The sequence below is a fragment of the Muscardinus avellanarius genome (assembly GCF_963383645.1).
Source record: "Muscardinus avellanarius genome assembly, chromosome: 5".
In the NCBI taxonomy this organism is placed as follows: Eukaryota; Metazoa; Chordata; class Mammalia; order Rodentia; family Gliridae; genus Muscardinus; species Muscardinus avellanarius.
The window spans coordinates 50,313,791-50,340,078 of record NC_137790.1 but is presented as its reverse complement, the minus strand read 5'-3'; the positions used below and the strand labels follow the sequence as shown (position 1 = coordinate 50,340,078).

The 26,288-nt window shown below is 38.3% G+C and overlaps 1 protein-coding gene across 1 annotated transcript in view; it reads right to left on the bottom strand.

Moving 5' to 3' along the window:
* ADGRG7 (adhesion G protein-coupled receptor G7) overlaps positions 1 to 12,082 on the bottom strand; it is a gene marked incomplete at both ends in the record, with an annotated part of 61,811 nt that extends 49,729 nt beyond the window's left edge. Inside the window, 2 exons of the mRNA XM_080696502.1 lie at positions 516 to 629; positions 11,968 to 12,082. Coding sequence (XP_080552628.1) covers positions 516 to 629; positions 11,968 to 12,082 — 229 coding nt within the window. The remainder of the gene's footprint in view (positions 1 to 515; positions 630 to 11,967) is intronic.
* Positions 12,083 to 26,288: the final 14,206 nt, after the last annotated feature.

Sequence of the window (26,288 nt, the reverse complement as noted above, 5' to 3'; positions counted from 1 at the left end):
CTCACGAAGTTGCTGAGTGCCTCACGAAGCTACTGAGGCTGGCTTTGAACCTGGGATCTTCCTGTCTCAGCCTCCCAAGTACTGGGATTATAAGCATGCACCACCATGCCTGGCAATATTTTTGTGTGTGTGTGTGGTACTGGAGATGGAATCCAGAGGCATTCTACCTCTGAGCTACAACCCCAGCCCTAATTTTTATTCTTTAAATTTTTGAAACAGGGTCTCACTGAGTTGCAGAGGGCCTCACTAAGTAGTAGCTGAGGCTGTCTGTGAACCGCGATCCTCCCATCTTAGCCTCCCAAATGCTGACATTACAAGCGTGAGCCACCACGCCTGGCCTGTCTTTGTCTACTAAATCAATATAAATATCTTAAATCCACCACTATTATGACCATGAAGTAGGAATTATGCCCACAAATTATAATCACTATCTGAAGCTTCCAGAATATTTGTTGCTATTGTTATCACACAAGGGTCCCCCGAATCTCAACCTAATATCATCTCAAGTTACTTACCAATTGTACATCTCCGCCCTTTCCACTCTTCTGTACAAATGCATCTGCCATTTTCCCAGGTTCCACCATTCCTGCAGAACTCTATGGGGAAGCTTCCTGGGGGAGCACTTGTTTCTAAAGAAACAATGGATAAAATAATAACATGTGAACTGGCCGATAGGTTTCTCCTTTCAGATTTGTGGGTATTTAATTTCTGTGTGTACAACTATTTTATAATTGCTGAGAAGTATCCTTTGAGATATATATATATATATATATATATATATATAGAGAGAGAGAGAGAGAGAGAGAGAGAGAAGAGAGAGAGAGAGAGAGAGAGAGAGAGAGAGAGAGAGATCTGCACAGTATATACAAGTCCAACTAGATAATATGAATATTAAAAAAGTTTTCTTGTTGAATTTGTAGCACTAGGAATTGAAACCAGGGCCTTACACATGCTAGGTAAGCACAGTACCCCTGACCTACATTCCTAGATCTTTTTATTTTTATTTTTTTCCCTTAGGGAAAGAGAGAGACTTCTCAAGTGATTTCATAATGCCAACTTAGTGAGACTTTTTACTAAATTGCCCAGGCTGGCTTCAAACTTGCAAACTTTTTGCTTCAGTCACCTCAGATATCAGGTGCCTATGCCACTGCATCTGATCCCAAAAGACATATTTGAAAGACACAACCACTTGACTAAGATTATAATCCTCTGAGAAAGAGGGAAAATATATATATATAGTGTGTGTGTGTGTGTGTGTGTGTGTGTGTGTGTGTGTGGTACTGGGGGTGGCGCCCAGAGGCTTTCTACCTCTGGGCTATACTCCCAGGCCTTTTTTTTTTTGAAACAGGGTCTCACTAAGTTGCTGAAAGCCTCACTAAGTAGCTGAGGCTGGCTTCGAACCTGTGCGATCCTCCTGTCTCAGCCTCCCAAGCGCGGGGATTACAAGCATGTGCCACCACGCCCAGCGGAGAGGAAACTATATTTATTGGAGACAGTCAGGTGATGGATAGAAAGATAAGCGGTAGGCAGGTAGAAGATGGGATAGATGGTAGATAATAGATAGATAGATAGATAGATAGATAGATAGATAGAGATAGACCCACCGACCAAGTCAACATGAAGACTTCTAACTACTTTTATTACATAAAGGAGAGGTATTGAGGACAGAGGTAACAGAGCCAAAGAATACTCTCCAGAAGAGGTGGTATTTGAATTGGATTCTAAGATTAAATCAAGATAATTCAAATGAAATTGGGTAACCCAAGTAAGTAGGATACAAAGTGAAAAATCACAAACACATAGAAAGTTCTGAGGTGTCCAAGGAACAGAGAAGAGTTTAACATACAGCATTTGCTCTATATGAAACAACAGCCTGGCTTAGACTGTATCGTAAGGGGCTTGGTAGACCAAGTCAAGGAATTTTAATCCTGGAGGAACATAGAAGTATCTTAAAACAAAGGAGTGCCATAATAAGAAATGCTTTCTAGGGTGATTCCCGATGCAGAATGGGAAGTGACTGTGGTTAGAAGGCAAGAAACTAGTTAAACAAGGATCTAAGCTAAGTTAAACTAAAGCAGTGGTTGTAAGGAAAACAACTGTCAGCAGGTTCATAATGCATAGGCTGAGACAGGAGGATCATGGGTTCAGGGACAGCCTTAGCTACTTAGTGAGGCCCTCAGCAACTTAGTTAGACCTTGTTTCAAAATAAAGAATAAAAAGTAGGACTGAGGGTATAGCTCAGAGGTAGAATGCCTCTGGGTTTCAACTTCCAGTACTGCAAAAAAAGATTGATTATTTATTTATTTATTTATTTATTTGTGTGTGTGGTACCAGGATTTGGAAACAGGAACATTCGAACTTTGAGTATACCCTCAGCTCTATTTTTTATTCTTTACTTTGAAATGGGGTTTCACTAAGTTGAGGAGGACCACACTAAGTTGCTGAGGTTGGCTGTGAACCTGCGATCCTCCTTGTCTCAGCCTCCCAAGTACTGGGATTACAATATGTGCCACCACGCCCAGATAATTTTTAGTTATTTAGAGGTGAGGATAATAGAATCTCTAACTTGGTAAACAAAGGGTGTGGTTAACACATTAATTAAATCTAATAATACAGAAAGCAGAGTTCTAGATCCAATGATAGAGTCGATGGAACCATATTAATTGTCCCACAGAAAATTTTAAACTCTTGACAAAAGTTAAAAACAAAACAAAACCTACTCTAATGTACAGGACAGCAATGAAAACCAGAAACTCAGGGCTATTCCAAATTTATATGGTCTTTCCACTAAGGACACTACCAGTCTGTGGGACAGAAGTGACTGAAACTTGAGCAGACAGCTACAGTCTGAATACAGTGTGAAGGAAACTGGCTGGGGAGACCAGGACACTTGGAAATTGAAGAGGGAAAACACAGAGTAGAGAGAGACAAAAAGGGGAAGCTCAGAAGCTGTGTGATAATTACCCTCAAATATACAAGGAGAAAATGACATAAAAATTAAAGAAAGTTTCAAGGGCTTATGGGCAAGATTAAACAGTTTAACATATATTCAATTAGAATCCTAGAAAGCAAAGAAGAGGAAGAATAGGGGAGATAAAATATCTAAAGTAATGATCAAAAATCCTCAAATTTGGTTAAGAACTTCAGCTTATAAATTCAAGAAGCTCAGCAAATAACAAAAACACACTTAGACACATTATGGTCAAACTGCTGAAAGAACAAGATAAAAACATATGGAGAAAATTCTGAAAGCAACTAACTTATCAACTCAAAGAGTTTTACTAGTGAATTAGGAAACAAATCATACCAATCCTATACATACTTTCAGACAATAGAGAAAGGGAGAACTTCTCAAGGGATTTCAAAATGCCGAGATAACTCTGAGACCAAATCTGATAAAGATATTATAAGGAAGGAAAAATCACAGGTCAGTAAACTTCACTTACACAGATGGAAAAAGTCCTTTAAAAATAGTAGCAAATCATATCCAGCAACAGATAAAATTGAGAATCCTTCATGATCAAGTAAAATTTATCCCACAAATGTGAGATTGGATTAATAATTTAAAACATCAAATTCTCCATATGACAGGAAGAAAGGTAAAACCTGATAGTTTTAATAAATGCAGGGCAAAAAGATCTGATGTTTTGAACTCTCAAGAAAACAAAGGATTAATGGGAACCTGCTCAAACTTCTTTAAAAAAAAAACCTACCTATGAAGAAGCTACCAGTAATATCGTATCTATTAGTGTAGTGTGTGTGTGTGTGTGTGTGTGTGTGTGTGTGTGTGTGTGTGTGTGTGTGTGTTGCTGGGGATTAAACCTAGGGGCATTCCACCTCAGAACTACACTCCCAATCCTGTTTTTATTTTTAATTGGCGTATTGTAATCATACATCACAATGAAGTTCTGAGCGATAGAGACATACATGTACACAGTACTTGGTAAGCAACTCCCACCCCACTCCCTCACCCTTCTTGTGCACAACATTGAGATTGCATTAGTAATTTTGTGTTTGAAAGTCATGTCCATTGAAGTGTTTCCTTAATCAAGTCTCCATCCCGCCTCCTGCCCTGATGCTCCCTCCCTCCATCACTCCACTAGGGTTTCTCCTCCTTTGTCTAGAGTCCTTCCTGTATCCCATTTCTCCCTAGCTTCTACGTATATGGAAAAACATCCAACTTTTCACTTTTTGCTACTAATATCACTTAGCATAATATTCTCCAATCCCAACCATTTACTACAAAGTAATTGTTCTTCTTTATGGCTGATCAAAGTTAGAAGAGTTTAAAAACAAATAAAATAGATCTGCTCAGTTGATTTTTTTTTAAATGTGTAAGACAATTTAATGAAAAAGGAAACTATTTTATAAATGGAAATGTTACTGGACTAACTGGATAAATACATCACACTAAAAATCTGAGATAAATCAAACATAGACCTTAAAACAAAAGATAAAACTATAAAGCTCCTGCCAGGCATGGTGGTACATGCCTATAATCCAAATACTTGGGAGGCAGACTCAGGAGGATCATAGTTGCAAGACCAGCCTCAGCAATTTAGAGAGGCTGTCAGCAACCTAGTGAGACTCTGTTTCAATCAAAAAGTAAAAAGGGGTGGGAGTGTAACTTGAAGGTAGAATGCCCCTGGGTTCAATCCCTAGTACCATAAAAAAGTAAACAAAAATTTTAAAATTAAAAATACTATAAAGCTTCTGAAAGAAAACACAGAAGAATATATTTGTAACTTTGTGACAAACATGTTTTTTAAAAGACGAAAAAGATCATCAAACATAAAATGAAAAAATTATAGCCGGGCGTGGTGGCGCACGCTTGTAATCCCAGCGCTTGAGAGGCAGAGACAGGAGGATTGCACAGGTTCGAAGCCAAGCCAGCCGCACTGGCTTAAGAGACCCTGTTTCCAAATTTAAAAAAAATATAAAATAGGTCTGGGAGTGTAGCCTGGAAGTAGAAGGGCTCCCAGGAACCCCAGTACCACCCAAAACAAAAAAATTATAAATTTCACTTAATCAAAATTTAAAACTGCTGTTCATCAAAAGGCAGTGTTAAGAAAATAAAAATAGAAGCTACAGACTGGGAGAAAATATTTTTAACACGTATATCCAACAAAAGAATTGTATCCAGAAGTATAAATTAGCATTCTAAACCTAATTGTAAGTTTACTGTTATTTGTAAAATGTAAAGAATAAGTACTAATAATAAGAATATAAAAATCCAGCTTTTTGTTTATTTATCTTTATCCTCAATTGCAATTTTATTTTGCAAATACACAAGAACTTAGAAAATCATTTACTCTTAAAAATGCCTGTGTTAGGAAGAGTTCCATGTCACATTTGTTTTATATTTTTCATGGTTCAAACTCAGTCAAATGCTACTCTAGGATTCCTGAAAGCAGTTATATTTGTGCAGAGCTTAAACAGAACAAATGGTATGATTTAGCATTTAACAAATTAAAATGCAAAACAATGCTGTAATAATGCTGACACAACCATTTCTGCCTTCAGTCTACATTAACTTTTCCAAATAATAACAAAATCCACAAAAATGGCAAGGAGAGCTACAGGAAAACATATCCTAGACATTTACCTCTAAGAAAGAAATCCTGCTTACAGACTTGAATTATTATCTAATTGTTCACAACTTCTGTATGTTTATAAGCAGGCAGGAGACACATCCATGTCTATTTATTGTGCCTTTTGGCTCTAAGTCATGTGTCATTTCTTATACTTAAGGAGTATCCTGATAGCCTGTAGAATGAAAGTTGTGGCTTGGAGCTCCAGATCCTAGCACAATGGGGTTGGATAGACCGTCCCCAATAGCTGCTTGTGGCCTGGCTTCTTTGCCATTCACATTCTGGTCGAAAACATCGAGTCCTTGCCAGGCGTGGTGGCGCACGCTTGTAATCTCTGCGCTTGGGAGACGGAGACAGGAGGATTGCGCGGGTTCGAAGCCAGCCGCCTGGCTTAAAATACCCTTTTCAAAATAAAAAGTAGGGCCGGGCGTGGTGGCGCACGCTTGTAATCCCCGCGCTTGGGAGGCGGAGACAGGAGGATCGCGCAGGTTCGAAGCCAGCCGTGCTGGCGTAAGAGACCCTGTTTCAAAAATATAAAATAGGTCTGGGAGTGTAGCCCGGAGGTAGAAGGGCTTCCAGGAACCCCAGTACCACCAAAAATAAATAAATAAATAAATAAATAAATAAATAAATAAATAAATAAATAAATAAATAAAAATAAATAAAAATAAATAAATAAATAAATAAATAAAAATAAATAAATAAAAATAAAAAGTATAAAATAGGTCTGGGAGTGTAGCTCCGAGGTAGAAGGGTTTCCACGAACCCTAATACCACCAAGAAAGAAAGAAAGAGAGAAAGAAAGAAAGAAAGAAAGAAAGAAAGAAAGAATCAAGTCCAAGCTGTCCTATGTACTCATCTGTAGAAATTGCATGTTAAATGTGTTTAATGCCTTACACAATGCCCTTCAAGACTCTGACCTCTGAAATTCCTAAATTATTCTCATTATATAGCAAAAGTACTACTGGCATCTTTAACACTCTGTATATGTACACACACACACACACACACACACACACACACACACACGCATATATATATGTTTCTTTATATCATTGTGGTCCTAAAATCTGACATTAGCTACTTTCTGGACTACCCCTCATTCTACATAAAGGCTTAGTGAATTGTGCCTGATAATCAATTAATTGGTTGCTGAGCAGGTATTTCTGCTTCCTCCTCACCTACCTTCCTATACATCAGACAATGAGAATCATCTCATTTTACTTGAATGTCCAAAGACTGGAACATACTTAAGAACATATTTAATAGCATTTTTATGATACCAGTATCATAACAATAATAATCCTATACATTATTTTAATTTATAATATTTCCAGCAACCCTAACTCTGCATTCAATACATTTACTACATGCCTTGAAAGATTAAATGCAGAACAAAAATGACATACTTATTTTTGCTGCTTGTGAAAGTAGCATAAAATAATATAGAAGATTCTAAATGGAAAATAGTAATTTTTTCTCCTGAACTAGACAGCATGGTGATGCACACCTATAATTCCAGTACTTGAGAGGTTGAGACAGGAGGATTGTAGGTTCAAGGCCTCGACAACTTACCAATATCCTGTTTCAAAACAAAAAATAGGGCTGCAGATATAGCTTGGAGGTAGAATGCTCTCTGGGTTCAATTCCTAGTACTATAAGAAGAAAAAAGAAAAAAGAAAAAAGAAAAGGAAAGAAAAAAGAGAAATATGCCTTGAATAAGTGGGGGAATAAAAACAACTTTCCTTAATCAAAGAAATTATTTGGAGCTCATTCCCCTGTATGTCAGTGTTTGGGGAGTACAAAATCCAGGCAGCCTTCACTTGTCCTGGACCAGAAATTTGAAATAGATAAAGATAAAGCTAACTCTTAAATGACAGGACAATGGTTCGGAAAATTTTGTTATTAAAATTCTGTTATTTTACATATCTCTGAGAGATATATACAAATAAAATGCATACACTATATTTTTCTTTAAGGTAAAAGTTGTTCAATATTAAAGATCTAGTTAAACACATCAATAAACTGGTTAATACTTTGATAAGTTTTTCTTGCTGGTACAGTGTAGCATGAATATTAAAAAGCAAATGCAGGAAGATATGGACCTTGGAACTATTTCTGTTTCTTGAAACTATTTCTTTTTTTGTTTTAAGATTAGGCAATTGAACTTAATGATTAAACCAACTGTAAACGTTTGGTTTGATAACTTAAGTCTCAATCCAAAGGTCCAATTTAGGTCAGTGGTATCTATTCAAGGTACAATTCAGGGAGTGGAGAAAACTATCCTCAGTACTTAATGATCTAAAAATTCATTAACTAGAGAATAACAGCCAATATTTATTGGGTGCTTATAATGTAATAGGCATTATTTTTTTATTTGTATTGGAGATTGAACTTAGTGAGGACCTCACTAAGTTTCTGAGGCTGGCCTCGAATCTGTGATCCTCCTATCTCAGACTTCTAAGTCTTGGTATTACAGACATTTGTTACCACGTCTGGTATCAGCCATCATTTTAAATGTTCAGATGTATTAGCTCATTTAATCTACATAGTAGTTCTATGAGACCTATAAAAGATTAAAAAAAAAAACCTGAAGCACTAAAATATTGAGTGATTTACTCAAAGTTTTTCAGCTAATGAGCAGCAGCATTCAAATTTAAGCCCAGGCTGACTGGCTCCAGAGCTTTCCCTCCTTGCAGTCTTTCCCTCCCTATATTGTATGAAGATCTTTAACATGTGCCAGGAGAGACTTATAGATGGTGGTCATATCCAGATCTTTAATAAAAATATCTAATACCTTGAAAATTAAGAACAATCCACAAAGCCAAGATTCTAGCCTTTTAGTTTAAGAGAGTGACTTTTCAAAAATACTTTTATTGGTGTATCACAATTATACAATTTAGTGAGGTTCAAAGTCATAGACACAAATGTGCACATAGATCTTGGTGTGTTTCTCTTCAGGGGACAGAGAGAGGGGGTGAGGAGGGGAAAAGGAAGAACTGACGAAAGACAGTGACTTTTAACATGGAATCAACACTAAATGTCACTGGTTCTGATGCTAAAACAATCCATCTCCCTCAGTCAATTACATAACACAATTTATCTCTCAAACAAGAATCTCTTATCTTTTATAGAAAATATTGTGATTTTTATTTAGGGGCTGGATAACTGAGGAAGAAAGAGATGGGGAATGGTAAAAGAACAGAAAAGAAATTTATACAGCAGGATCGAAGGTAAAGAGTGATCTAAAACACAATTTCCTCCATCCAAAAAACACTTAATTAGATTTTTTTCTTAACTCTCAAATACTAATGTCTTCTGGGAGCTGTCATGTGAGTTAGATTTATTATTGAGTTTGGCAATGCAGGGAGTACCGAAATTGAGGGATATAAAAGTCAAGTATCTGGGACAGATTATTTTCTAAGAAACAAAAAATTCTCTTTGAACTTTCCTGATACTGTACATTTTCTACTATGTAAGAATTATTAGTGCTATACAGTCTGGCCTTGCAGTTTGTTTTCAACCTACTGAAGTCTCTTATTAAGCTGAGGAATAGTTACAGTGTATGGTAGGGAATGGAGGTTAGACTACTGGAGCCTGGTAGGAAAACGGTGACAGAGAACAAGAAAACCAAGGAGTTCTCAAGGCCAAGAGAAGTGTAGGATATGGTCAAATAAAGTTTAATAACACGGCCAGTGTGTTTTGAGATTAAAATGTTCTCCATTGATTGAAGTTAAAGAAAACATCCCCTGCTGTTATGATTATGAACGTCTATCTATGTTTACATTAGGTCTAACTCAAATTGGAAAATGTCATGGAAAGAGATGCAATAAAGCTTAATTATATTTTCATTTAACTTTCATCAATAAGTGTGATGAGAAATAAAACCCACACTGCTTTTTGTGTTACAAGCCTCTTGCTGTTGCAAGCATGATGCCAACAGAGAGGCAGTTAGGTCTATCCATTCTGAAAATATCTCAGACAACGGAGATGCTTTTCTGTGAAGAACTAACGTGCCAGAACTTCAGTCAAATGTCAAAAAGCTGGAGGCCTGGCAATGCTTAGATTAGATTCAACATAAAAGCATTCTACAAGCCAGGCATGGGGGTGCAGGCCTGTAGTACCAGTACGAGGGAGGCTGGAACAGGATTAGAGGTTTGAGGTCCTCTTTAGCAATTTAGGGAGACCCACAACAACTTAGTGAGATCTGTTTCAATATAAAAAATTAAAAGGGCTGGGGGCGTACCTTGGAGACAGAATGCCACACAGACAGACAGACAGACAGACAGACAGACAGACACACACACACACACACACACACACACACACACACACACACACGACTCAATTCCTAGTACCAAAAATATAAAAATAAAGCAACCATAAGCATAAGATTGCTTATAGTTGCATATGGTTAAACAGAAAAGGCTGTACACAATTAGATGCTAATGAAGTCAAGAGTACTAGAAATAGCCAAGTGCCACATGGCTTGGGGCAGAGGAAGAAAACTAAAATGGATTTCTTTTTAACATTTTGAAGGAAATTACAAGGAATCGATAGCTATGTTATTTCATTTCTTCATGTAACCATTTGACAACTATTGGCTCATGGACCGAATATTTATGTTGAAATCTAATCTCTAAGGTGAAGATATTAAAAGGTAAAGCATTTAAACGGTGGTGAGTTCAGGAGGGTAGACCCTTCATGAAAGAAAATACTGCCCAGAGGGGGCTGAGCAGACCAGAATTCTCCCTCTCTATGTTATAAGCATGCAGCAAGATGTCTTCTCTGAACTAAGAGGCAGGCCTTCACCAGACACTAAATTTGCTGGTAACTTAAGCTTAAGACTTCTCAGCCCCTAGAACTATAAAAAATTTCTGTTGTTTATAAGGTATCAAGAAATAAATTTCTGTCCTGAGAGCAACCCAAGAGAAAACTTCTTAAGTATACACCTTTAAACAAGGTCTTATAAATTTAGCAAGCTTTACAGAGAGCTTATGGAAATCCCTGGTTCATAATTTTTAAACCAGAAATAAACGACTTTACAAACCTTAAACAAATCAAAAATACACTTTCTCTAAGCCTAAATCGTATTGCTTTTGTTCTGGTAAATTTCCTACTCTGGTTTTCTAAAAGCTGTTAATACAGTATTCTCTAAATACTATTCTTGGGGGTCAGGACGACAGATCAGTGGCTAGTTCCTCAGCAGTCCATAAATTTGGCCCTTTGTCCTCAGCAGAGGGTCTTCCCAGACTGGCACTGCTCCAAAAGCAGCCCTGCCAGGAGGGCAATCTGCCTCTCCTGCTACCTCTCCTGCCTGGCAATAGCTATTTAATCTATTTACTCAGTTTCATTAGAAATGTTTTCTATATTTTACAAAAAGTCTTCTCCATTTTTTGCACACATTTAACTTTGAATTCCATTATGGAGAACCTCGCCACCAAACAGCATTAAGATTATTGGATATCTCTGTTGGGAGTTTCCTAGGGTTCGACTTAACATCATCATTTTATACCATCCTGTCCCCGCTCCCCTTTCCCACATCAGCTGATACACAGCAGGCAATTAACAAATATATGCTGGAGAAAAAATCACCTTTTGATTTTCTTAACTTTTGAGTAGTTTTCTACACTTGCAAAGTGGGAAACATGTACAAATTAGAAGATAATTTTAATTTTACATACAATTCTAGTGATAACATTTCTAAACTTCCCTCTTGAAATTCAATTTTGCCTGTGTTTGATTGGGCACACCCATAACTATTTATCTCTCTTGAATTTAGATAAATAAGGCCAAACATGTGTTACTTATTATTTTAATTATTATTTTATCAATTCAATCAGGAGTTAAAGCATAAAGAAGCAAATTCAATCTGTCATTCTTTGCCCTGCCTGTTCACACTTACAAATATATTCATATATATATATATACATATATATATATATATATATATATATATATATATATACCTGTCAATCCATCAGTTGACCCCCATCTTATATTTCATAAATGGCATCATGGCAGGCAGCTTCAGCCTGACAAGGTACTTTCTAGCACCAGTGTGTAGCATAAAGAAGCAAATTCAATCTGTCATTCTTTGCCCTGCCTGTTCACACTTACAAATATATTCATATATATATATATACATATATATATATATATATATATATATATATATATATACCTGTCAATCCATCAGTTGACCCCCATCTTATATTTCATAAATGGCATCATGGCAGGCAGCTTCAGCCTGACAAGGTACTTTCTAGCACCAGTGTGTCAGATTGCAAAGACAAAGGCTCAAGCCCACTCTCTTCTCTCTCTCTCTCTCTCTCTCTCTCTCTCTCTCTCTCTCTCTCTCTCAGAGTAACATTACCTCTCTGGATCTTTAGCACTGCCATCCAGATGCCCAGTCCCAAAATGATGGTCGTCACCAACCCACACACAACCGCCACTAGGATCCTGAGGTTACAAGTGCGGCAGGAAGCCATGGTGCAGGTACAGAGTCACTCCTTGGTGAATAGCAAGTAGCCGGGCGTGGCGGTGCACGCTTGTAATCCCAGTACTTGGGAGACTGAGACTGGAGGATTTCAGGCTCGCGGATGGCCCTCTGCAATTTAGTGAGACCCTGTTTCAAAATAAAGAATAAAAATAGAGCTGGGCGTGTAGCTCAGAGGTAGAATGCCCCTGGGTTCCAATTCCAGTACCACACACACAAAAAAAAGAAAAAGAAAAAGAAAAGAAAGAAAGCAACTAGCCATACTTCTGCTTGAGCCAAGAAGTTTTATCAGAAATTGTTAAAAAACATAAAAATAATTCCTCCTTTCAGTTATCTATCAAGTAGGTGCCCTCATAATTTAGGAGTTTTGAGGTTGATCCAACAGGATGCAATTCAAATCACCTCAAAAGGTGAATACTCTGCTCAAAATATCCTCATCCTTCACTGAAGGGGAACACGAAAAGTGATTGTAGTTATGGGAAAAAATAGTTCAGAGCAATAAAGAAGGGGAGGGACTAACCAAAGGGGCCAAAGGTGAATATCCAGACAAGCCACAGAGTGAAGGAAAAGAACAGAGAAAACAACAACAGCGAGAAACTCAGGAAGGCAGTGGGTCCTGGTAGTCGCCTACAGCTCAGCTTCCTGTGCTTTTGTTAGGAGGGTCCCACACTGAGGGACTAGCAGGTGCTCCAGGCCATGTAAACACCCTATTTAGAAAATGAAGTATATTGTCAAGGAGACAACAGACAGCAATAAGCCATCTGAGGTTCGAGTGCTTGCAGTTCTTTGAAGAGCCTGATTTGGACAGCTGCAGCTGGTGAGTGGGCCTGCTGCCTCAGGTAAAATTTTTGTGTGTGTGTGGTACTGGGAGTGGAACCCAGAGGCTTTCTACCTCTGGGCTATACTCCCAGACCTGTTTTATATTTTATTTGGAAACAGGGTCTAAGTTGCTGAGAGCCTCACTAAGTAGCTGAGGCTGGCTTCGAACCTGTGTGATCCTCCTGTCTCAACTTCCCAAGTGCGGGGATTACAAGCGTGCACCACCACGCCTGGCTCTCAGGTGAATTTTGAAAACACTAAAGCCCAGCATTATAACCCATGTCTTGGGCTAAATTCTACACACACACACACACACACAGTACCACCATTACTCTTCCCTTCCTCAAATGCATATGTTGGAGTCCTAATTCTAGTACTTCACAATGTTACTATATTTGGAGATAAGTTTGTTATAGAAGTAATCAAGTCAAAATGGGGTCATTAGGGTGGCCCCTAATCCAACATGGCTGGTGCTCTTAGAAGAAGAGAAAATTTGGAGGCAGACAGAGAAGCTAGGAGCAGATGCTACCCTCAGAGTCCTCAGAAGAAGCCAACCCTGCTGACATCTTACTTTGATTTTAGACTTAAGCCTGGAGGACTGTAAGATAATAAAGTTCTGCTGTTTAAACCACCCTGTTTGTAGTACTTTATTACTGCAGCCCAGGGAAACGAATATTACATTTGAGTTCCTGCTATGTCTATGCAGCTATGGCTCTGACTCTCTTGTCCAGGATCCCAAGTTCTTCTTCCCTAATTCTTATCCACCTCCATATGAGTAGATGAATGAATAGGCACTCACCTGCTCAGAGCTCTGCTCCCGGTGAACAGAACAGATACTCTGGGTGCTCCCTTGATTAATCAAAGCTATATAAAGTACCTTCAGTGTGTCTGGACTGTCATAAGACACGAGGTCCTCAAAGAATGCATATTCTCTCAAGGGTAAGATACTGGTGTATGCTCCCAATTAGACAAGTAGTAAATGTGGAAATGCAGAATAATAAAATGTAATAGCTACGGAATACTAGGCCGTTCATTTCTCCAGAGAAAATTAAACAATGTTTTACAAAAGGAGTTTTGTATTGAAGCTGATCTTTCCTAATTTTTTATAACACTTTATCAAAGTGCAGCTTCAATGGCACTAATTTTATCCTGCCTGGGGTTTCAGAAAAGCACATTGATAAGAGTTTGAGGTAACACTGCAGAAGTAGAAAATAAGTGAACGCAAGCCCATTATCTTATTTAATATAAATACATTAAAAGTATTTTTTCTTATATATATTCATGTTAGGCTCACAAAATTCTGGAAGGGAATTTTATAAGTTCATAAAATTCTAGGAATCTGAACTGGGAATAACTTTCTAAAATTTTTATACCCTTTCTAGGATTAGAAGTTTTCCCTTGTACATATTTTAATTATTATAATAACAAATATATTACATTTTCAATAGTAAAAATAGAAATTTTAATTAATAATAAATGCTAGGCACAGTGGTGCATGTCTGTAATCCCAGTACTTGGAAGGCTGAGACAGGAGGACTGCTGGTTCAAAGTCGGCCTTAGGAACTTGGCAAGGCTCTCAGCAACTCAGTAAAATAGGGGTAGGGGTATAGCTCAGAGGTATAATACTCCTGGGTTCAATCCTCAGCACCAAATAAATAAATAAATAAATAAATAAATAAATAAATAAATAATAAGCCCTAGGCAGGAAATTCGCATTTAGTAAACACACAGAATATACCAAGCATTTTGCCATATACTTTATGTAGCCTGACCTAATTTTTTCATAGAACAGCCACATGTAACATGCAACCTTTTTGCCCATTGCATATGTGAGGAAATGAGTCCGAGGAAGGTATCGCTCTAGACAGGAGCTCTGTGGCTAAGGAAATCTGGACAACACTAGGCTACACAGGGTTTCTCCACTCTCGGATTTCTTAGAGCCTTTGGTACACTGATGTGTGTTATGGATTGTGAAGTACCTAATATTAGGATTTGACTGCAGAATCCTCTTCTCAAGAAGAATCTCTCAGGGCATCATTTAGAATGTGCTTTGAAAACATCGCCCTGCCTGATCACATGCATAATGGTCATTGTGGAACAGTGACTAAAGGAACTGATTTTAAGACCCATGTCTGCAATATCATTGTGTTATTCTCTTACAGGGTTCAAAATATTTGGAAGGGAATGCAGTCCAGTGACTGTAAACTGCCTTGGGTGGCACCCACACATTTCCTTTTTCCCACAATGGAAGTGCTAAACTCCTGGGATGTCCCAATGCTTATAGCTTCTTTAGGATACCCATGTCCTAGGCCGCATGGCTGGGTTCATAAACTTGCCAGCCTACAGCTAAAAACACTATAAATTCATGGAGTGTGAGACATTCTTTGGCTCAGAAATGTAAATATTGATATTAATATAAGGATATGAATTACTATTGACTATAACCAAATGTCTAAATGGTCACCAATTTTTATAACACACACACACACACACACACACACACACACACACACACACACACACATTATGACAAAAAGGAAAAAGAAAAAAGTCAATAGGAAATAACTGGATTATTTGTTCCTACCGCTCAAGTCAGGGATTCCAATAGGCATATCAGTAGGTGCCATACAGTGAGCCCGAGATCCTGTTCTCCCAGCAGCTCACACTCAGGGAAATCTGGGTGTGTACTGATATTGCCACTAAATTGTTCTGTGACCAAGATAAACCTCATAAAATTCTAGGCCTCCATTTCTTCATTTTTCAAAACCTCTTGAGGCCTTTTCTTCCTTAGCATTTCAGTCCTAAGGTCAGGAATTGCAAAAGAGCAAGGCAGGTGTCTGTGGTAGGATAGAGAGGAACAGTGACTCATACTGAGCTCAAGAGGGAAAGGGGAAACTAGCATGAGGTGTCAGACCCATGCAGGAGGCAGAAAACATCTATTTGATGAGGATGTGTGACCTGGAATGGGGTATCAGAGCCCAAGGCAGGGCAGGTGGGAGACCACTCGATGTGGTCATTCAAAGGCAGAGCAGGGAGAGGAAGGCATCCTTCAGAGTGACCAGGAGGGCATCCACACTACTTATAGCTTCTTTAGGGTACCCATGTCCTAGGCCACATGGCTGGGTTCATAGACTTGCCACCCTACAGCTAAAAACACTAGAAATTCATGGAATGTGAGATCTTCTTTGGCTCAGAAATTTAAATATTGATATTAATATAAGGACATGAATTACTATTGACTATAACCAAATGTGATAAGGCCACTCAGAGGTTAAGAGTGACCAGGAGGGCATCCACACTGGTGGCTGCTCAGCATGGGAAGTCAGAGCCAGAGTTGAGTGGGTAGGGTGTCCACACGGAGTGACAGTCTTGAAGAGGAATCAGAGCTCAAACAGGTCCATCAAATAGGTAAGCATTTAGCAATACCAGGAGTCAAGTTTCTCACTCTAAAAGGAGGTTATGAATATAAAAAGGGAAGCCAAGAGAGAAAGCCTGAATTCCATTAAGATTCCAAAATAGAAAATGAGCTGGGCTTGGTGGCGCACGTTTATAATCCCAGCATTTGGGAGGCTTTAACAGGAGGATTGCTGTTCGTGGACAGCCTCAGCTACTAGTTAGTGAGGCCCTTTGCAACTCAGTGAGTCCCTGTTTCAAAATAAAGAATAGAAAACGGGGCTGGAGGTGTAGCTCAGAGGTAGAATCCCTCTGGGTTCCACACATTGTACTAAAAAAAAAAAAAAAGAAGAAGAAAGAAAGAAAAGAAAAAGAAAAAAGAAAACGAAGAAATGAGAAATATGGAGAAAGAAAAGCTACATGCTCTTAATTCTAAAGGCAGCTGTATCCTGCAGTGCAGATGGTTACCATATAAGTGCATCAACAGCATCAGAATCTTTTTACCCGGAACAGGAAAACTGCGGTAACGCCAGCAAAACTAAAATATTTCAAAGGAAGAGATGTGATATTACTTCTTATATGCAGTACTTGAACTGAATAATTTTCATTGTGCCTTTTAAAAAGAAGCCTATTGAATTGGATTGAAATTGGATGTATCACATAAACTCCTGGCTTTCAATATACATATTTTTGAAATGATATATATTATTATATAATACATATTTGTATAGCTAATAAACATTTATTCATAAGTAATATATAATATATAACTAATATTTAAGTAATACAAAAGTAATACATACCGTTGTACATTTGTGTATGTTCATAATACATATTACACATTTGTATACATATATTCTCTAGCTCTGGCCATTCATGTGGGCTGGAAGCACTGGTACCTCATTGACAAGGAGCACACCAGATTCCAGAGCTTTTTCACTAAAAGGACATCAGATCCTTGGGGAAAAGAGTAATTCCCAACTGTAACAAAGTCCAAGGTGAGCCCGGCTATCATATTCAGTGCTGGGCTCTGTACCAGCAGGGCACAGGACGACGACAAGATGAAAAAAATGTTTTTGAGACTTTTTTCCTGATCTCGAAGAGGTGTGAGGGGAGAAGGCAAGAGAGCCAAACTCCCCCCAGTGAAACTCAGCTCTTCCCTTTATTATAGTTTTAAGGAGTTAAGACCAGAACATTAAATCATCGGATGGATCCACAACAAATGAACAGAATCCAGCTCAGAGTGATTCCTCATCACCAAATGAGCGACAATATGGGAATTAACATTAATGATTATAATAAATAACATTAATTTATGAAACCATAAATTATTACATAGTAACTTAAGTGCTATGAATAATATTTAGATTAGTTGTAAGAAAGCAACTGAAATTGTTACTCTGGGGATGGGGGCCAGAAATCTGTATCCTCACAAGTCCTCCAGGGAATTTGATGCCCACTGAAGTTTAGTATCTACTGCTCTGGGTAATTCTCTCCAAAGAAGTGAATCAAATTTCCAGTGGCAAGATTGACTTTCTTTTGGTACTGGGGATTAAACTCAGGGGCATTCTGTCATCAAGCTACACCCCAGCCCTATTTTATTTTTAAACAGTCTCGCTGGCTGCCAACATGCAATCCTCCTGTCTCAGCCTCCCAAGTACTGAGATTCCAAGTGTGTGCCACCAGTGACCTTTTTTGTTTAATAGGACATGCCTTTTGGTGCTTATGGACATTCATCGCCTTAAAAATTGCCAAACATTTTAATAAATACTAAAATTCACCAACAGCCTGTATTTCTGTCACCTATGAAGCCACTCTTTCTTACCTTATTATTCTCATTAACTCATCCAGATTGTTAATGAGCTTATCCCTGGAGGTATAAAGAATCTGAAATCCCCTATATTCCCTACCGCCTGCACTGTGACCCCAATAAAGAGTTAACACAGAAACATGCTATTCATTCTCCCACAACATTGAGAAAAGATCCAGCTCAACTTCCCCATCTGTAAGACCTTAGCCACAGACCTCTGGATTTCCCCATTGGAAAGGCCTGGGGACATTTGTTAACCTTCTGATGATAAAGCTGAGCTACTGCTAACATAGAAACCCTTAAATTCACCTGTTTGAATAGACAACTCTCCTACCTTCTGTTTCTACATGATGGTCACAGAAGGGCAGGTAGAAAGGCATCATAAGAGATTTTCTAGGCCAAAACCAAATCGCCAGGTCACTTTTACCCAAAGTACTTTGTTCCCAGTGCCTCCTCCTCTCCCCAGGCCAAGTGCTCGAGATAGGTCTGCAGGGCTTATTGCTTCATAAGGGAAAATCAGCATCACTTCATGATGAGAAACTCACCTCTCACTTAATACTAGTAGAAGCTTTTTGTTTATGAAACTAAATATGTCCCTACGATACAACAAACCTCTTTGTGCTCCAGAGAATGAAAGAAATGGAACTTCCAAGTTATTTTGTAGGTTTTTAGATTTTTTATTGGTGCATTGTAATTATACAGTGTACTGAGATTCAAAATGATACATTTGTATGTGCGCACACATCTCCTGGTGTGTTTTCCTCCAAATCCCATGCCACTATCTTCTCCTTCTTTGTGGTCCATATCAGTGAGATTGGTAATGATATCTTCACATAAGAACATAACATTATTTTGTCTGTTTTCTTCCTCAAGCCTCCTTGTCCCCATACCCTTCCTGTCCACCCTGATCCCCTCCCACTGTTCCATGGATCTTTCTCTTCATTTGCAGGAGGTCCCTTTTCTTTCTTATTTCTTCCCTTGCATCCACATATGAGAAAAAGCAAATGACCCTTGACTTACTGAGACTAAATGATCTCACTTAACATAATCTTCTCTAATTCCATCCACTTTTCAACAAATCACATAATTTTGTTCTTCTTTATAGCTGAGTAAAATCCCATTGTGAATATATGCCACATTTTTGCTATCCATTCATCTTCTGACGGATATCTAGATTGGTTCCATAATTTGACAATCGTGAATTGTGCTCTCATAAGCAAGGGGTGTGCATGTATTTTTAGTTATAACTTTAATTTCTGAATTCTGCTTCATAGAACCTCAATCCATGCTTTCATCTCTTCTGACTTGTTCTTTTGTAACTTTTCCCCATTTTTTCTTTTGTTTCTTTCTTTTTATTTCTACCAAGTCCGAGCTGGTTGACACAGGTGTGTGTAGTCAAGATTGAAAGACCAAAGAAATGGTCAGCCATGATTATGTTGACAGGAATCAGATTAGGTTGTAGCATAAGAAACAGTTTGACTTTCTTTTTTTCCTTCTAGGAATCCTAATTCAGATAAAAGAAAACCCATAATTTATAGGAAGTAAACAAGCGCTTCAGCAGAGTCCCATGTCAACACTGGTTCTTCTGAAAATAGTAGTAGCCGTCATATGCTGAGCTAAGAAGAGATAAGTTGATGTTTTCAATGCCTTAAAATAAAATAGCACTATTGTTCATACCTTTATGAGGTAATAACCTGGATCCTAAATCTATCCATCTGTCATAATTATTTTAATAAAATCCTGTTATGTGTACCTACATAACACATCACCCCAAAACATAGTACTTAAAACACAGTCACCATTTATTGACTGATGATTAAGCAACTCGGGCAGACACAGCAGGGATGGTATTACTCCACATCTTTATTTAGCTAAGTCACCGGAATATTTGGCTGGGGCTGGAGGATCCAGGCTGGCTTTGGATCTTTGCTAAGGTAACTGGGAAGGCCAAGTTGACTGTCTCTCTCTCTGCCTCAAGGTTCTCTCCTCTTAGGCCTCTTCCTTCAAAAGGCTCCCCCACAAAATAGACTTGCTTCTTCACATGGCGGGTGAGGTCCAAGTCAACAAGGGAAAACAGTAAGGCCTCTTAAGGTCTAGGACTAGAACTAGCTCAGGATCATTTCTGTCACGTTCTATTCAAGGGAGGCAGGATTCATTTGGGACTGTAATGGTTCATTTTATGTAGCAACTTGGCTGGGCCATAGTGCCTAGGTATTTGGTCAAACATTATTCTAGATGTTCTGTGAAGTTACTTTTTAGTTGAGAAGTAATATCAAACAGTACTTCTAACAACTTTGGGGTTAAGAAAATTTCTTTTAGAATGGGAAGCTGTTATGTTTGCTTAGAATTTGTGTTTCCATGATCTTCCACAAGAGAATAGAATCATTGCTATTGTCTCTTCTTCAGTTAAACCTGTTCAACAGTGGCCATCCTTAGCCATTCTGCCATATGTACACACTCAATATGGGATAAATTTAAGACAGGTTTCTTGGGCTGAGGGTGTAGCTCGGGGACAAAACGCTTGTGCAACATATATAAGACCCTGAGTTTGATACTTAGCAACACACACACACACACACACACACACACACACACACACACACACACGGGTGCATGAGCGCCTATGTGGGGAAGAGGCAGTGGGAAGGTACAATATGCTAGAAAAACTCCTGTGTCCTAAAAACCTTGTTCTGGCCATCTCTTTCCTGGACTTCTGATCAGAATCAAATCACCAGAGAAATTTATTTTTGTTTTGTTTTTTTAATTATAACATATTGGTGCCTTGCAGTCATATATCATGTGAAGTCCAGAGTGATAGAGACATACATGTAGCCAGCACTTGGTGAGTCTTCCCTCCATTCCCCCGCTCCCACCCTGCTTCTTCCCCTTCCCCATACCCACTAATGAGATTGACATTGATAATTTTGTGTATGTACATCATGTCAACTTGAAATGTTTCCTTCATTAAATCTCTCTCTCTCCACCCACCTCCCTTCCGTAGACCCTCTCCATCACCGCACTCGGGTTTCTTCTTTTGTTTCTGGAATTCCTTTTGTATCTCAATTTCTCTCTAGCTTCCACATATGAAAGAAAACATGCAGCTCTTCATTTTTGGTGACCAGCTGATTCAGGAAGAAACTGTGTCTTCCTCTGAATGGAACACTATGTGTCAGGGGGTGGGGTGAATGGTCTGTAAAAAAGGGCAGTTTCATCTAGAAGGAACTAGAAAGAGCCCTCAATTATGGTGCCTGCAGATTTAAACCCCTTCTAATTATTTAGAGGCTCCTGGAACAAGTCGCCAACTCTGGTCTCTGAGTCTTTCTACAGATAACTCTTTAGGGATCATTTTCTCTAGATAATATCTTTTATTGATTTTCTTCACTTCTTTCTGTGCTTATAGCTCATTCTCCAAGGCTATAGTTTTAGAAATATTCCTTAGGTATTGCAACAGAGACAAAAAGAAAAAAGTGAAAACGCCGTCTTTTTAAGAAGTTATATTGTAGCAAGAAGGAAGGGTTTCTTTCTGTTTAGAGATAGAGGACCAAAATGTACCATCGTATTTTGAATGATGCCGGGCTCTCTGCTGTAGGTATTTGTCAACAGAAGAGGGCAGTATGTAATAGAAAAGAAAGGCTTTCAAGTCAGCCTTCAAGAATCTGCAGAACTAATCTGAAAGGAAGATGAGAGAGGCAGGATGGTGATACAATATAGATATGAAAATAAAATTTTTTGAGGAACAGAGAACAAATCAGGGATTGTGTTGGGAACATAAGATGAAAGCATAACTATACAATGAAATGCATTGTACATTTCATTACAAATTCAGTACAAGCACACATCACTCATTGAGCCTGTACCCAATTCCCACCCATTTCCCTTCTCTCTTCCTGCTTCTTATATTTGGCTTAGGGATTAACTTTGATACTAATAAAAACTTTAAAAAAGAAATGCATCCAGTAGCAGTAACTTTATTTTATTTTATACTCTGATGATCTAGGTGGCAAAGAGAACCTGGTCTGTTTCTGAGAAGAAGAAGAGGCTGTCCCATTCTAAATTGTTCAGGCCCTCAATTACTTGGAAGAAATTATTTCTATGTGTTTTGGAGGCTTTACATATTTTGGCTTCAGACACACATCAGCAAATAGGGGATTATTGGGGCTCCAACTCCAGCTTTTTATGTAAAATCTTTAGAATGTTTGACAACAGGTAAAATATAATAAAATAAATAAAATCTAAAAGGCCCAAGTTCATGAGAACATCCAGATAAGAGGCATTCTCTCACTTCCATTTTAATATTTCATCAGTCGTAGAATTCCTCCCACAACTCATATATATACACTCAACAAGAACGTGTGATCTCTGCTTCAAGATATTATAGGTTGAAAGCCACTGATGGCCAAAAGAGCCACTGGGTCAATTTCTTTTAAAAGAGAGTGCCATAAAATTCATTAGGAGCCAGGCATGGTGGCACACACTTGTAATCCCAGCATTTGGGAGGCTAAGAAAGGAGGCTCGCAGTTCGCGAACAGCCTCAGCCCTTTGCAACTCAGTGAGACCCTGTTTCAAAATAAAGAATAAAAAATAGGGCTGAGGGTGTAGCTTGGAGGTAGAATGTCACTGAATTCCATCCTCAGTACTGCAAAAAAATCATTATTCATTAGGATATCACCTTAATAGCTGTAAAACTTAAATATTCCCACAAGAAAAAAATTGTATATGAAAAAATATAATTACAGCAAGTTCCAATATTTCAAAGGAGATATATTTAAATTTCATAAGAGCGTAAGAATAATGAAATCCCATCAAGTGACATGACTACCTGGTTGTGAATTACAGATTTTTATGAGTAGGCAGAAAGACAGGTAATTTTAATGCCAACTCAGGAAGGTACACTCCCTGTGCAGGAAGGCTTGGTGGAGGATTTGATACGTGACTATCAAGAGGATTCCGGTGTGTCACTAGGAACACTGCCAAGAATCCTGTCCCTCATTTCTTAATATGTTAAGAAATGAGGTTGTTGTTCACTATCATGAGATGCCTTAGACTGGTTCCATAATTTCCTGAATTTTTGTTATCTTTCTTTCCCAGCAACTCATTTTAAAACTCTGGCATGCAAACTGCTAGATCAATAGCATATAGCCCCCAAATTACATTTCAATAAGTAATTATATTTTTAATCTAATTTATGAAGATATACAATGAAATATTTCCTTTCTTAAAAAAGTTAAAAAAATTAAGCAATAAAAAATAAACTAAATTAAAAAAAAAAGAATCCTGTCCCACTCAGTATATCTGGGTCCAACATCTCACCAATTTTGCCTCTTCTAAACAAATCATTTCCTGACCAGTAAGACTATTTTAAGATGGAAAGATGGAAAGACTGTGAACTAAGTTAAAAAAGTGTTTAAAAGAAAATCAAAACCAAACACTGATACTTTGTGTAAAGAAATTGTGTATGATTAGCATTTTTTAGCTACTTACAATTTTGTCTTGGTTTGTGTGTGTGTGGTACTGGGGATTGAACCTAGTAGCTAGGGCTAGACCCTCAGCACTTTTTATTTTTTGTTTTGAAATAGGTTCTTCCTAAGTTGCTAAGAAACTCACTAAGTTACTGAAGCATCAAACCTGCAATCCTCCTGTCTCAGCCTTCTAAGTACTAAGATTATAGGCATAAAGATAAACTGTGCCACAATGGCCAGTTTATCTGTAATTTTAAAAATTATATTGGCTATTCAGGTTAGTTTTATTATTCAGCTTACAAATGTGCAACTGAGTCACAAATTTTGATTTGTAATCTTATGAAATCTCATTAAGTTGATACAGTATTGAAATATCTAAGGGAGGAGGAGGGAATTAAGTGGGAATTAAGTAAGGGCTAATTGAGTGATGTGTGCATGTATGCCTCTACCGTCTTGTACTCTATTAAGATGTATGACTTCAATGCACCAATTAAAAAATAAAAATATAAAAAAGAAAAGAAAATGTATCGGAATGTAATTCTTTATAAATCAAGAGCTTTACAGATTCCATTTATTGATCTGGACTTCCTAGCACAAGGTAAAGAACATATAGACTCTCCCATTTTGATTTGAGCACAGTTTGCTAATTTTTCATGTCATTAAATAAATACAGTAGTTTTAATATACAAGTCAAACCATTGCACCATAAAGTCACAATAATGTTTTTCAATTTCTTGCTTGTCTCAAGAGCTAGAGGCAGATAGCCCAAGACTGGTTTTAGACTTGCTCCAAATGTCCTCTTCTGAAAACTCTCAGGTTTGCATCTTACTTGTATTCTCTTGCGCAGAGACTGCAGAGGTGGACACTTCTCATAAAGACTGTAGAATACTGCTGGGTATGGTGGCACACACTTGTAATACCCGCGCTTGGGAGGCTGAGACAGGAGGATCGCACAGGTTTGAAGCCAGCCTCAGCTACTGAGTTGAGGCTCTCAGCAATTTAGTGAGACCCTGTTTCCAAAGAAAATATAAAATAGGTCTGAGAGTATAGCCCGGAGGTAGAAAAGAACTTGGGTTCCACCCCCAGTACCACCAAAAAAAGAAAAGACTGTACAATATTTACACTTACCATTTTTCCAAATTCCAGGCTTAATCTTGTTCATGCTAGATATCACTGGAATTCCTGCTCAGGCCTAGATACCAGTGACTCCAGTTTCAAGCACTTGCAGCCGACTGCTCGCTCATTCCTTTGAAACTCAAATCAGCCTAAGGCATTGACTCTCGGGGCAGAAGCAGAGAGCCCTGAGCAATAGAACACATGTAGATCAGATGCATGATCCCCAGAGGCCCAGGTCATGTGTTCATTTTTGTTTGTCAGAATGCATGAAGGCTCATCACATTAGTTAAGATAAACCTCATGGTATCCCCATAGGTTCCTTTCAAATTTTACGTAACAAAATGACTGTGTCCAGTTCTTAGACCTGAAGAATCTGGTCACCTTGCTCTTTAATGCCACTGTGATATACACCACACAGGGCAGCTGCTGCACTTGTCAGTGCTCTGGGATGCCAGGAGCCTTCAGGACTTAGCTGCCCATGATTCAGCTCCAGCTGCCCACAGACTTCCTCCTTTCCTCTACATTTGGGTCATCCTTCCCTGCAGGATTCCTGCAGTCCTTCTTTTCCTATGGTGACCGAGACTGGCCTTTCTGACTAACTTAGCTGACATATGCTTCTGCTTTGAGTCATACAGTGCAACCACCAGAAAGAATGATCCCATGATTCAGTCAATTCAATGTCCTCACATTAGAGAGAAGGACAAGGTGATTACTAGAGACCTGAAGGCTGGCTAATTGTAGATCTAGAATTTTAAAAAGGTGAGTCTCCACTGAAGCAACCTTGTTTTTTTTGTTTATGATGCTGGGAATTGAACCTAGAAGGTATTCTACCTCTGAGCCACATCCTTATCCTTTTTTAATTTTTTTAAAACAGGGTCTATTTAGGTTTCTGAGAGTCTTACTAAGTTGCTGGGGTTGGGGGGTCTTGAAACTTCAATCCTCCTATCTCAGTCTCCCACGTATTGGGATTACAGGTGTGTGCCATGCCATACATGTGTGACATGCCTTTCTTTATTTTAAACTTTCACCTGTTTTAACAAAAGATAAAATGTGGTGGTTATGCTGTGGTGTGATGCCTTTTTTATTCTTATAGTTAACACAACTCTTCTTTCCCAGTCTCTTATGGGACCATGTGCCCTGAAAATGGTCACTTTTAATCTCTAAGAAAGATCACACTCCTCCAGGGGACTTCTGGTCTACTTTTGTCAGGGAAGAACTCAGGTACTTCACAGAGAGATGTCTCACCAAAGCGAATTTCCATGTCATGCAACTTCTTTTGTGGCATGTAAGAGTGAGGTGTAGCTCAATAACAAAAACGAAGGATTTGAGATTTCTGCACCATGGTACATGCAATTTATTTATTTCTTGTTGCAGCAGCAAGATGAACAAGTATAATCCCATGTTCCATGAGTTACAAATGGTGGCAAGCCCAGGCAAAGAAAGCAAATAATTTTCATAGTTTGGGCATAAAACTATGCATGATGTGTGAAAAGTCTCCTTAGCCCCTGCATGTCATGATATACCCAATGTGCAAAATCATTTTACTGCCAAAGTAGTTTCAAAGCTAAAATAAAACATTTAAACTCAAATTATTTGCCATT